The 12,747-nt window shown below is 37.8% G+C and overlaps 2 protein-coding genes across 5 annotated transcripts; one reads left to right on the forward strand and one right to left on the reverse strand.

Annotated features, from left to right (window-relative positions):
- Positions 1–2,578: 2,578 nt before the first annotated feature.
- On the reverse strand, positions 2,579–9,021 carry LOC132795773 (chorion transcription factor Cf2). 4 transcript variants are annotated; one of them, XM_060806668.1, is made up of 5 exons: positions 8,841–9,021; positions 6,070–7,251; positions 5,719–5,984; positions 4,968–5,146; positions 2,579–3,719 (listed from the first exon to the last, which is right to left on the reverse strand). In XM_060806668.1, exons 2-5 carry the CDS (start codon positions 7,078–7,080, stop codon positions 3,544–3,546), a joined length of 1,632 nt encoding a protein of 543 aa, XP_060662651.1. In that variant the 5' UTR covers positions 7,081–7,251; positions 8,841–9,021; the 3' UTR covers positions 2,579–3,543. The 4 variants fall into 4 exon arrangements, with proteins under 4 accessions (XP_060662651.1, XP_060662642.1, XP_060662667.1 ...); XM_060806659.1 differs by having other exon boundaries at positions 5,719–5,999; XM_060806684.1 differs by having other exon boundaries at positions 5,052–5,146; positions 8,841–9,020.
- Positions 9,022–9,526: 505 nt separating this feature from the next.
- Positions 9,527–11,948, forward strand: LOC132795764 (serine/threonine-protein kinase RIO3). Its single transcript, XM_060806647.1, has 3 exons — positions 9,527–9,787; positions 9,856–10,582; positions 10,637–11,948. The coding sequence occupies exons 2-3, from the start codon at positions 9,857–9,859 to the stop codon at positions 11,741–11,743; spliced, it is 1,833 nt and encodes a 610-aa protein (XP_060662630.1). The 5' UTR covers positions 9,527–9,787; position 9,856; the 3' UTR covers positions 11,744–11,948.
- Positions 11,949–12,747: the final 799 nt, after the last annotated feature.

Here is a 12,747-nt window from a genome sequence, read left to right on the forward strand (position 1 = left end):
TGAACATAAAGTACATAGGCATTTATATGTGGTAAATTCAAACACAGACACACACACACACACACACAAACACAGGTTGACAAACATACACACACACACACTCACATATATGCATGCAACAAGTTGAGCATTTAAAACAAAAACAAAGACAACTTTTTGATTGCGTTTGATCAAAAAGGATTGTGTAAAAAATACAAAAATATTGATAATTCGATGAAATGTAAAAGCAAAAGCAAAAATCAGATGGCATATACAAGTACATATAAATATACATATATAACTAATTATATTATATATATAGTATATATAAATATACATATTTATTATATGTGTGTATCGGCATTGCAATAAACAATAAAACCAAAGGAAGAATCAGAATTAAAAATAGTTGCTCATTGCTAACGAAATGAAATCCAAACCCAAAAAAAAAACCCCAAAAACAAAACAAATTTGCAAGTGTGATAGTGTTCATAATAATCGTTCATTGTAATAAACGTAAAGTAAACTAAAGAGATGATCTTGAAAATGTGTCAGCAATTAAATGCATTAAGCGTTGCGTTGTCTATATATACAAATACATTCACACACACACACACACATACATATATTGTACGTGTTGTATTCCCGATTAGGGTAAGGGGGGTTCAAGGCCTGCGATTATCTACAGAATAATGCAAATTCAAACGCAACATTGTAACGCAAATACTTTCAAATGAATTACAAAAAGCAAAAATAAAACCCAAAGAGAAAAAAAAAACAAAAAACAAGGAAGATCAAAAACAAAACAAACAAAAAATGGTACTAAATAAATATAAATAATGATTAAATCAAAAAAAAAAAATGTTGTTTATATTGTATTTTAATATTTCAGGGAAAAGATATATACTTGCCTGGTTTTCCACCAACCTGAAAAAAAGGAATATAGTAGATCGCTCCACTTTGAAACTTTTATAGCTACGCTGCTCTGTTGAAACTCTCTCTCTCTTTCTTTCTCCACTACTCTCATTTACACATTCATATTTATATAATATTGCTACAAGTCGGACCTTTATTCGCATCTAAATTTTGTATATATACTATATCTCTTGTTTTTAAATATATAATTGAAATATATTGCTCGAAGAGTTGAAATCATTTTACCGTACTTTCTTGTTTTTTTTTATGCTGTTAGATCGCAATTACATACACAGTTATTAATTTTGCTTTTAATTACATTTACATTTACAGTTATAGTTACAGTTACAGTTATCGTTACAAGTATAGTTACAGTTTTAATCACTATTTACTCACTTTGCTTGCTTTCATCTCATATCTCCATCATTTCGCAGTTTAGTTTTAGTTTTTTATTTAGTTAGGATCTAGCATTTAGTACGTATCGTATTCATTAGCAACAATTGTAGTTTGGTTTTCATTTGCTGACTTCAATCGCTTGTGTTATTCGTTTTAATTTTTTTGTTTTTATTAGAATTGATTTATGTAGTTGCTGTTAGAGAGAAGCGAAGTTTTCCATTGGTTTTCGTTTTTTGGTTTTTGTTATCGTTTTTTTTGTTTTTTGGTTGCTTTTTGATCGTCAACTTGGTTTATTAAAACTTAAAAAATTACAATAATTAGTTATTACTTAGAATTTATTTTGGTTTTACATGCGCTGCGCATTTTGTTGCTGTGCTATGTGCCATTTTAGGTAGACTTTTTGTTTGAGTGTATTATGCATTAAGATTAGTTGTAAATTATACATTATACATTTATATAACACTAAGTATATTTGTTTTCGTTTTTTTCTTTTTTCATATTCTCTTCTTCTCATGTTACGGTAAAAATGTACAATTTTATCGTTTTGGTGTTGCTACAGTTAAAGTTTTTTTTTGTTTTTAGTACATACAACTTGCAAGTCAATTAATTGATTAAATGTTCATTTAAAAAACGTTTCATTATTATATTACAAAAACAATTATAATTATTATTAATATTTATATTAATATTATTATGCATAAGCTTGTTACGTTACGACTGGTTTTTTTTTCACTTTCACTTTTTTGTTCATTTCTTTTGTTTTGTTTAAAAGCTTAGTTTATAAAAAATTGTTAATAATATATTTATGTATATATATATATTGTATATGTTTGTTGTTTTTTTAAACTAGTTTGGCGCGTAAAGCTGTGTTGCGTTTTGCATAGATTTCGTTCAATTTCAATTTGCTCTTAAATACTTTTTGTCTTGCGTTTCAAATGCGCTTAAGAAACTTAAATAATTTAAAAACAATGGTTAACATTTAGAATGTAAGAACCGTTAAAACCGATCAAACAAACAAACAAAAAAAACAAACAAACAAAAAAAACTAATAAACAAATTAAAATCAAATAAAGCACTAAGTTAATTAGTTAATAAACAATTTTTGTTTTCTTTAATTTAACGTAAATAAATTTAAAGCCAAAACAAACGAGATCCTGCTCGTATGCAAATTAAGCAAAGCGTTTTCTTTTTCATCTTTGAAAGTTTTGAGTAAAATTTTGAAAAACTTCTTTGTTCAGTTTTCAATCTTGAGAATAAATAGAACTTGTTCTGTGTTCGAATAAGTGTGTGCGTATCATGTTAATTTGTTTTTTTTTTTTCCTCTTTCTTCAACTTTTCACTTCTATAAAATAATTTAAGTTTTGCGCGTAGAGTTTGTTTTGATTTTGTTTTTTTGGTTACCTTGAAACAAGTTTAAGAAATAATATTTCCACAACAGTAATAAAAAATATTTCTCTTTATATGTATAAATAATATAGATGTGTGTCTGTGTGTGGGTGTGAGTGTAAGTGTGAGTGTGAGAAGGCGCAGTGTGTGAGTGTGCGCGTTTAAGGTCGCTATAAAAAAGGGATTATCCGTTAAGATATAAAAATAAAATATATGTATATATGTATGCAATAAAATCTCAGGGAATAACAAAATAAGTATGACATACAAATAGAAAATCGCAAAAATAATCTGAAATAATAACCATAATAATGACAATAATAATCATTGATTCAATTGCAAAACATTTACATTTAACCAAATCATAATAAAAATCGATTGCACTTATTTAAAAAAAAAAAATAAAAACAATTAAATGGTACGCCATTGCTGTAGTACAATTTGTTACTATATATCTTTAGTTAGCAAAAATTCTAATTTAGAGTCTAGCAGCACTTTGAAGATTTGCCAGTCGTTGGTTGCTTGCTTGCTTGCGTTTTTTGTTTGTTTAGATTTGTTTGGGGCGTGCTTCTTCTTTCTTCCTTTTGGGCCATTTCTTTTTGTTGGTCGCCCCCAATTTTTGTAAGTTTTTTATATATTTTTTTTTGTTGTGTTTTGTTTTAACAGTTTCGTCTTTGAAAACGTCTTTCATTTACTTTCCATTCTTCTCCTCGATCATCCGCCATCCGCCATCTGCTGCTTTTGCTACCGCTCCCGCTGCTGCTGCTTCTGCTGCTCCTCCTCCTCCGCCTCTTCAATCCTCAATTAAGCCAGGTCGCTGCTTGGTTTCTTTGGGTCAACTATGGTGCGCCCCCCACTGGGCCTATCCTAGAGCGGATGCAGCTTTGTCGTGTGCACGGTGAGTGCGCTGCGTTGCGTGAATCGTTTATCACAATACGGACAGGTGTACGGCTTTTCGCCGGTGTGTGTGCGTATGTGTTTCGTGAGATAGTCCTTCACGCTAAAGGACTTCTCACAGTACCCACAATGAAATGGCTTTTCACCTGCAATACGGAAGAGAAAGGCGAAAAGAGATATGGCCAAACATTAGATTAGCATTACGCCTACCAAATTGCTGCGTGATGTTTGGTTTTTCTGGATGCCGTGCAGTACCAAAACTTTGTTTGATATTATAGGTACAGTATTTATATGATTTGCACGTAAAAATCAAACTAATTTATTATATATATAGATATATTGATATATGTGTGTACATATTTTGATTGTTGTTGGTGTGTTAAAATGCGTACGAGACATATTATTATTACGTAATGAGATGAGGCGGGCGATACGTTTAAGGTTTCTGGTTTATTTTTTAATTTGATTTGTTTAATCACATTTTCCATAAATTGCTCTACGCACTCTTGCAGATTGCAGTTAGCAAAACTTTGTGTTTCAAATTAATATTAAATGCGAAAAATATAATTAAAAACTTTTTGTTCGCTTCTATAATCAATTATATTTCAGATCAAATTACTCTCATAAAAATTAAATTTTAATGACACTTTAAATAGTATGTCTACTTTAATATTCATATTCAAAAAGCTACTTTAATTACATACTTTTATTATACGTTATTTACGCTCTGCAAGATGGTAAAGCTTTTATATTTTGTTTTCAAGTTGTTCATATTTGAATTTTGTATTCAATTTCAGTGAGGCGCTTTTCTAGCTGAACGAAGACTATGGCAAAAAAAAAAAAGAACGACAAGAATGTCGAAAGATTAAATCGAGATGCAAAGTGGAGAATAATTTTCTTTGGTAGGCGTGAAATTTCGAAAACATGCGACCCCCAATAAAAACGCCAAACGCCACACAGATCAAAACTGTACATTTTTAGATCATGTGTGTGTTTTTGTCGTCGTTCCATTGGGGGGTGCTCTCAATAATATAGTTCTCTCTCTTTGCCATATTCTTCAGCGAGTGAGCTGCTGCTGAGCGAGTGAGCGCGCGGTGAGAGCGAGTTTTGAGTATACTGAGAGTATGATTGAATATGTGAGAATGTATGGAGGGCATTTTGCATAAAACAATTCATTTTTTTACTTTTTGGTTTTTTGTTTCATTTTCTTTTTTTTTTTTTTTTTTTTTTTTTTTTTTGTTCTTACAATCATTGAGTGAGTGTGTGTGTTTTGCACTTGAACGAGACGAGAGTTGATTGATCGATTGATTGATTGATTGATTGATTGACTGAGTTGAGTTGAGAGTTGATTGACTGACTGAATTGATTTGATTTGAAAATAGATTGCTTCTCACCCGTGTGAGTCGTTAAATGTTTGTTCAGGTAATCCTTAACAGTGAACGCCCTGCCACAATAGCCACATCTAAATGGTTTCTCACCTGTATGAATGCGAGTGTGCTGTTTTAGTGTATTCGATTGAGTGAAGGACTTGCCGCAGTAGGAGCACGTGTAGGGGCGTTCTTTGGGCGTGGCGCTGTTTTTTTGGTTGTTGTTGTTGTTGTTGATGATGTTGTAGTTGTTGTTGTTGTTGTTGGTGGTGGCGGAGTGAATTATTTATTTATTGCAGTGCGGGGTAAAAATAAAAATAAAAAACAAAAGAAGAGAGAAAGAAGAGAGAGAGAGAAGAGAGAGAAAGAAAAATGAGAATTATTTGATTAGTAATATTCGTAATTCGTAATTAATCAATTTTGCTTAAGTTGCATTATAGCAAAGCAAAAAACACTTAATGAGAGAACACAAACAGTTTTGCAACGCATGGACCACGCCCCCATGGCACATTGAGGACGCGCCCATGCGCTCTGCCTCGCGGTTACACTGATCTTAAGGAAAACAAACAAAAATATAAATATATATATATATGTAGATCAAAATTGGTTAATTGGTCAAAACAGTTATTCAACAACAACGACTGTAACTGCAACGATCTATGCGAAAGATTCTTTACTCTTGCTACAATTGCAGTCACAGTTGTGTCTTTAAGTGTGTGATTTTTCTGTGTGTAGCATGTTTAGAGGAGTAACTTAGATATGAAATTGAAAAATTTACTCTGCTTCGCCCGTGTGAATCTTGCGGTGCATGGCCAGCGTGCCGGGTGTCTTGAACGTTTTGGGGCAATCGGGGCATTTGTGTCGTATCTTGTGCGCCAAATCCGCTGGCACCGTTTGTGTGCTAACCAGCACACTGCTCGTCGCACCCGCTGCTGCGCCTGGCTGTTGTTGTCCCACTGGATTCGCTTGGATGGCATAGACAGGCACCGCATTGACCACATCGCCGCTATCGCTCAAACTGAGCGGCTCCTCCTTGATGATCACCTGCGTGAGAGGAAACTATTGATATATTATAAATGCAATTAAACTCTGCACTCAACACTCGTATCTCTATAAATTTCAATTCTACCTGTGGATGTGTTACTGTCGCACCATTGCCATTCTTTAGCAGCTTCACCGTCAGTGGCGGCACTTTTTGCGTTCCCGGATTACTTAGATCGTCTTGATGCTGCTGCTCTTGCAGTTCCCTTTGTCGTTGTTGTTGCTCCTGTTGCTGCTGCTGCTCGAGTTGCTGGTGATGGTGTTGTTCCTGTTGCTGTTGTTGCTGCTGCTGCAACTGTTGCTCCTGCTGCAACTGTTGCTGCTGCTGGTGTTGCTGCTCTTCGGGCGTCAGTCTCATATCACGCGGCGCTATGGCTGGCAGATCATCTGGTGTCACCGGCGCCTCCTGGTGCTCCATAAACGTTTGCTGGCCAGCAGCCAACATCGCTGCCGTACAAACAGCGCCGCAATGCGTGCATTTGTATTCGTTGGGATTCTGCGTTATCGAATTGACGCCATAAATGCTACAGACCATACAACGGGCCAAAAATGCCGTTGCCTGGTGCGTCAATCGATGGTGTTCATCCACCTCCAGTGCGCTCCCAAACTTGTCATCACAGTTGGCACACGGATAGCTAAGTGACTTCAATTGTTGCTGCTGCTGTTGATGCTGTTGTTGCTGCTGCTGTTGCTCCAGTGTTGTGATTGTTTCGTGCGTTTGCAACGAGATGCCGTGACAGAGCTGCATATGATCAGCGGCATGCTGGGCTCTCTCGAACTGCTGATGGCACATGGGGCAGTAATGACTGATCACGTTCTGATCCATGCTGAGATTAGGCAGAAAAGCTGTCTTAAGCGTATCCATGTTGAGGCTGCTGGCTGCTGCAGCTGTTCCTGTTCCTGTTGCTGTTGCGGGTGCTGCTGCTGTTGTTCTTTCAGTTGCAGCTGTTGAATTGTTACTTGTTGTGTTGTGTGCTATCACAGCGGCCACTTGATGCGTCGGTTGCTCCTGCTGCTGTAGGTGTTGGTGTTGTTGGTGTTGGTGTTCCTCGGGACGTGGCAGACGCAGTTCCTGTGTATTGAGGCTAGACTTTAACATTTCTCTCAACAGCTAGCAGGGCAGGCAGAGCAAGCAGGCGGATGAGCGGATGAGCAGGCAGGCGGTTCGCGAATCGCGAGGCAGTCTGGCAGGCTTTGAGAAGCGCTTTCTTTACTCGACTCTTGCTTAAGCGGGTTAGTGCAACAAAAGAATGGCCCCTTCTCTCCCTCTCTGTAAGAAGCAAAGCCACAATGCCATATTGTAAGCTCTCAAAATTAGTGATTTTAGGCAAAACAAAGCAAGAGTTTTCGCTATTTACTTTTAAAGGTATAGAAGATAATTATTTGCTGTTTTTTAAATAATTTGCGACTATATAATAAATAAATATAATAATCGTAATAAAAGTCGAAACAGACACTCTAAAAAGATACTGCAGAATCTAGAATCTTTAGTTTTAATTATCTTAATTTGTTGTTTATGGATCTTGAAGAAATCATTCCGTTTATTATTATGTACAGCATTTTATATTTTTAACTTTAGGTGTTCTGAGAACATAATGAGAGTGAGTAATCATTCAGTTTAAAGCTCTAACTGTTTTAATCTGGTTAGTATACAGTTTACAATATAAAATAATAGTCACTCAATATTAAATAAATATGTAGAAATCTCGCTCCTCTAGCTATTATAATATCAAAGTTCTAGCTGATCCTACTGATTATTGCTTTGAAGTTTACCAAACAGTCGTAATAAATCTATACTGCTATAGTATTTAATGCTAAGATCTATAGCTGCTATAATCTCAGAGATCTTGGCGATCGTACTGATTGAGAATGAATATTAAATAATACAAAAAAATAATTGTGTTGGGTTGGCTATAACTTCTTGCTATAACACTTGTTTTTCCGCGGTTATCAACAACCTCTCTAAGATTTTTGTTAACGGGTATAACCCAATGTTAAGCTCGCGCCCTTTGCTCCTTAACTAAAGCGAGATGAATTAGTTGGCAAATGATTCAATCAGAAAGGATAGTGCTTAGTCAACTCGTTGCTCAGATACCCGGCAAGTGGCGAGATCGTGGCACACTTGAAGTATACCCCGCATGCGAAGATGACGCCACAAGTCCTGAGCTGACTCAGAGTTGTTGAATCTCAAGAGAATTGTTTAGTGCGGCGCATGAAGCAAAGTGTGAGCGAGTGTTTCACGAGATAACGCAAATGAAAAGATATAGCTGTGTGTGTTTGTGTGGCGTGCTTGTCCTTTCGCAGCAAGTGCAAGTGGCAAGTGTAAATCACAATAATTACACCACAAAACACATCAAGAATAATGCAGAACTCTGAGCACAGCAATATGGCAATCAGCAAAAGGCGGCGCAAATTAAGCGTAAATTAGCACAGAAAATCAGAAATGTTTTACGGCAACGGCAACGACGTCGACGACGGCGGCAACTGCGGTGGCGATGGCGGTGGCCGCTTCTCGCCTCGCGCGCAAAAACGAAACGAAATTGGAAATCAGTTGGCACTGCTGTCGCTGCTGTTGCTGCTTCTACCGATCTCTGTTTTCTGTGTTTCTCGTGTGTTTCTCTACTTCTGTGTTCCCCCAAGTTTGACCCCCAAGTCTCCCCCTCATACACACACACACACATTCACTCTCACACACACACACACACACATGGGAGGACAGGCAGGCAATGCGTTCGAATCGAAAAAAAATTTTTTTTCGGTCCGTCACTGTCATATTCTAAATTCGGAATTCTATTTTGATTTTTTTTGTATGTGCTTCTGCTGCGTTTGCTGCGCGTTTTTTTAGTTGAGCTCGCTTACCAGCGTATCCACGTATTGCACTTGTATTATTACGGCCGTTTTTAATGGCGAAATTGCCAATCAATCCAACAACATTTTTCTTTGTATTTGTACAACAAAAATACATTAACTTTTCACTTTTATTATTATTTTTGGCGAAAAATGTACAAGTACAACAAAAAGTATCGACGACATCGATACTTTTGCGTATTTCACTTTGCACAAATATTCTACTATCGATAGAAGAGCTTTGGCGTTGCCACATGGGCACTCTGCTATTTAACATTTTGTCGAGAGCTATCAGCGATATTGGGTTGGGTATTATAGTGCGAAATGATAATTCATTTACCCAAAGTTAAAAAAAAAATATGCATATGCTACAATAATTATGTAATATAATAATAATTATAACACGAAAGGCTGACATTCTGGAATGCAGTTTGGCGCCAGTCACTTCGCAACTTACACATTGCTCCACACTTAACAGTGTTACTCCACCGCTTAGAGAATAAACATGATTTTTTCTCAGCAAATGTGTATATTTAAGTCAAATCTGTACAATCGCAAATATTATTCTTTTGTAAAGAAAATATTATTTCAAAAAGTGTCTTAATCGTTTTAATACCTATACATGCGTTGCAAAGAAATCAAAATGTTAAATGCAGTGTTACCAACTTACAAGTATAGGTGTATATATCTCTTAAATAGTATATTTTTGATATTTTGCTCACGGTTACACTACAACACAGGTGGTAAAGAAACAGCTTTAAAGCTCTTCACTTTATTTAGAAGAAGTTGTGAAATCACAACAAACTTGAAGATTTCGCCAAAACAAATAAATTTCGTATAGCTAGTAATTGTTTTTATCGTATATTACACGGTTAAGCAGCCAACTTGGTGGCCAGATCAACCGATATTATAGAATACTCAACAGCAGCTGCTCATCGTCGAATTCAGTGCCAAATAAAGTTTGTTTATCCATGCATTTAAAATTTAGAAGTTTACATTAAACGTGTTTTTTCTTGATTGTTTGCAGCATGTCGTCGCCATGGTCCAAAGTGGCCAGTGAGCCCGTGCAGACAGCAAGTCTGGCCGATATTATGTCCGAGCAATATGCACATCAACTGCATGACAAAGAACTCCAACAACAGCAAAAGAAACAAACCCAAAAGCAGCCACAGCAATCTCCAACTCCAGCGAGTTACTCCGATGTGGCAGGCACATCTCACAGTGCAACAGCTGCGGCTTCCAACGATGCTGATGAATGGGAAGATTATTCCATTCTACTCTCTGGTGGCATGGACAAAGAGACGCTGCCTCCCGAGGTGTTGAAGCTGCTGGAGGATGAAGAAGAGTCGGATGCAGTCATAGCGCAGATGCTGCAGTCTCAGTTCGATCACGAGTACAACGAGGAGTTGCGTCGCATAGAGCGTCAGCAAAATAAACAGTCCAAAGTCACTGTGACCCTCAACAAATTTCTGCGCAGCGGCGATGCGGAATTTCTGCACGACACAGAGGCGGACGAGGACGACGAAGAGGATGAGTTGTATCGTCAAAAGCGGGATTGGGATCGCTTTGAGACAAATGAAAAGATGTTGGACGCCATACCCAAGTGTGGCTTCAAAGTAGACAAAGAGGGCGAAATGATAACCAAGCATGATCCACAGCTATGCGGTGTGCGTAATGCCCAGAGAGTGATGTCGTTTCCACCTGAGTTTCCCACCGGCGATGGCGCCTGCTTCGACATGAAGCTGTCCAATAAAGTGAGTAGCTTCCTCGCCGATCATGAATGTCCAGTAATGCATGTCTTTTGATAGGTCTTCAATCAGCTGAAGGCGTATTCGCGACGTGGACGCGCCGATCGTAAGGAGAAAGTGGCCACCGCCGAGATGGGGGTCGATGCTGCCACACGTCTGCTGCTCTACAAGCTTATCAACAATCAGATACTCGAACAGATCAATGGTATCATCTCCACCGGCAAAGAGGCGGTCATCCTGCATGCCAATTCAGATGCCAGCTACACAGGCACCAATGAGCATGGACATGGCAATGGTGTGTTGATGCCGCCCGAGCTGTTGCCCAAGGAGTGCGCCATCAAGATATTCAAGACAACACTGAATGAGTTCAAGCAGCGGGATCGTTACATTAAGGATGACTACAGGTTTAAGGATCGTTTCAGCAAGCAGAATCATCGTGTCATCATCAACATGTGGGCCGAGAAGGAAATGCACAATTTGATGCGCATGCAAAGCATTGGACTCAATGTGCCCGATGTTGTCGTTCTGAAGAAGCATGTGCTTGTCATGCGCTTCATAGGTGACAATCACAATGCGGCGCCCAAGCTTAAGGATGCTCGTCTCACGGTCGCCGAGCTCAGCTGCGCCTACGAGGAAATTGTGGCAGCCATGCACAAGTTGTACAATGAGGCCAAGTTGGTGCATGCCGATCTCAGTGAATACAACATATTGTGGTACGAGGACAAATGCTGGTTTATCGACGTCGCTCAAAGTGTGGAGCCCGAACATCCCAGCGCCTTGGAGTTCCTAATGCGTGACTGCGGCAACATTGTCAACTTCTTTGAGAAGCGTGGACTCTCCAACATCTACACGAAGGAGCAGCTCTTTGAGTCGATTACCGCGCTCAATGCGGAAAAGCATAATACAGCGATGCTGGAGCGCATTCACACAAAAGGCGCGTCCATCAATCAGGCAACTGTTCCCAATCAACAGGAGTGTCCCGATGAACTGAAGCCTCTGGACTATCCCTTCGAATTGGCCTGGGAGAAGTCTCAGCAGGAACGCGAAGCTGCCGCAGCTCTGCAAGAATTGAAGCTGGAAGCTGAAGCTGAGAAGTTGGAGGATAACGATGATGATAAGAAATTGCAGGACAACGATAACAACACTGCCAAGCAAGAACAACAGTGACAATCTTTAAGAACTTAATTAACGCAAAACTAGACTTTGGGTGTCTCCTAACAGTTTTTGAATTTGTAAAATTCGTATTGCATATTAAAAAATGTACAAACCCAAAAAGGCAAATGTATTTATTACGAGGGTTCGTAATCGAAGAATACGAAATTTGAAACTTCAATTTTTATTTATGAATTATACAATAATTGATGCTATATTAGTTGGAAAAAAAAATTGTACAATTGTCTTTAAAATTGTATTTCATTAATATTCACAGGATGTAAAGTAATTCGACACATTTTGAAAATGATTATACTATAATTTTTAAATAAATATTGAAGTTGAATTATTATATATATATTATATATACACAAGAAAACAATTCAGTTGCTAGGGTGCTTAACAGCTCTGAACTTAAAGTATGGTCAAGTGAATAGTAATTAATCAATTAATGCAAATAAATGTCAAAACAGAATTCTAAATTCTGTTGCACGCGCCACGCCTTTGCCTTTGCCTTGGCGGTTTGCTGTCGCTGTTGCTAATGCGGTGGCCGCTTGTTGTCTGTGTTGTCTCTGATGCCTTCGTCCGGGTTTAGCCTGACAATTGAACCCATTTGAGCTGCGCATTTTGCCGTTAATTGAGAGATTTCAGTGTTGGGCCAAGCATTCAATTGATTAAATCATTTCCATGCGCATTCGAATTGCACTCGATTGGATCATCGTCATCATTGTTATCGTGATCATCATGATCATCATGATCATGGGGCATGCGTCTTCCCGATCAGCAGTTTTTCATTTATTTACTTTCATCGTAATGTCCATCAGCTGTAGTGGACTTTAGTAAATACACAAATAAGTAGATCGACGGATCGGATTAAAATTTAGTTTGATACGTCAGTGTTTAATAAATAAACAAATATTAGATGCGAATGCACGACATTCGCAAATGGAAATCAGTTTTGATTTACTCTATTTAAGCGTAATTGCAATGACGCTACGTCCATTAGCATCTCGGCCCGA

The sequence above is a fragment of the Drosophila nasuta genome, chromosome 2L (assembly GCF_023558535.2).
Source record: "Drosophila nasuta strain 15112-1781.00 chromosome 2L, ASM2355853v1, whole genome shotgun sequence".
Taxonomy (NCBI): Eukaryota; Metazoa; Arthropoda; class Insecta; order Diptera; family Drosophilidae; genus Drosophila; species Drosophila nasuta.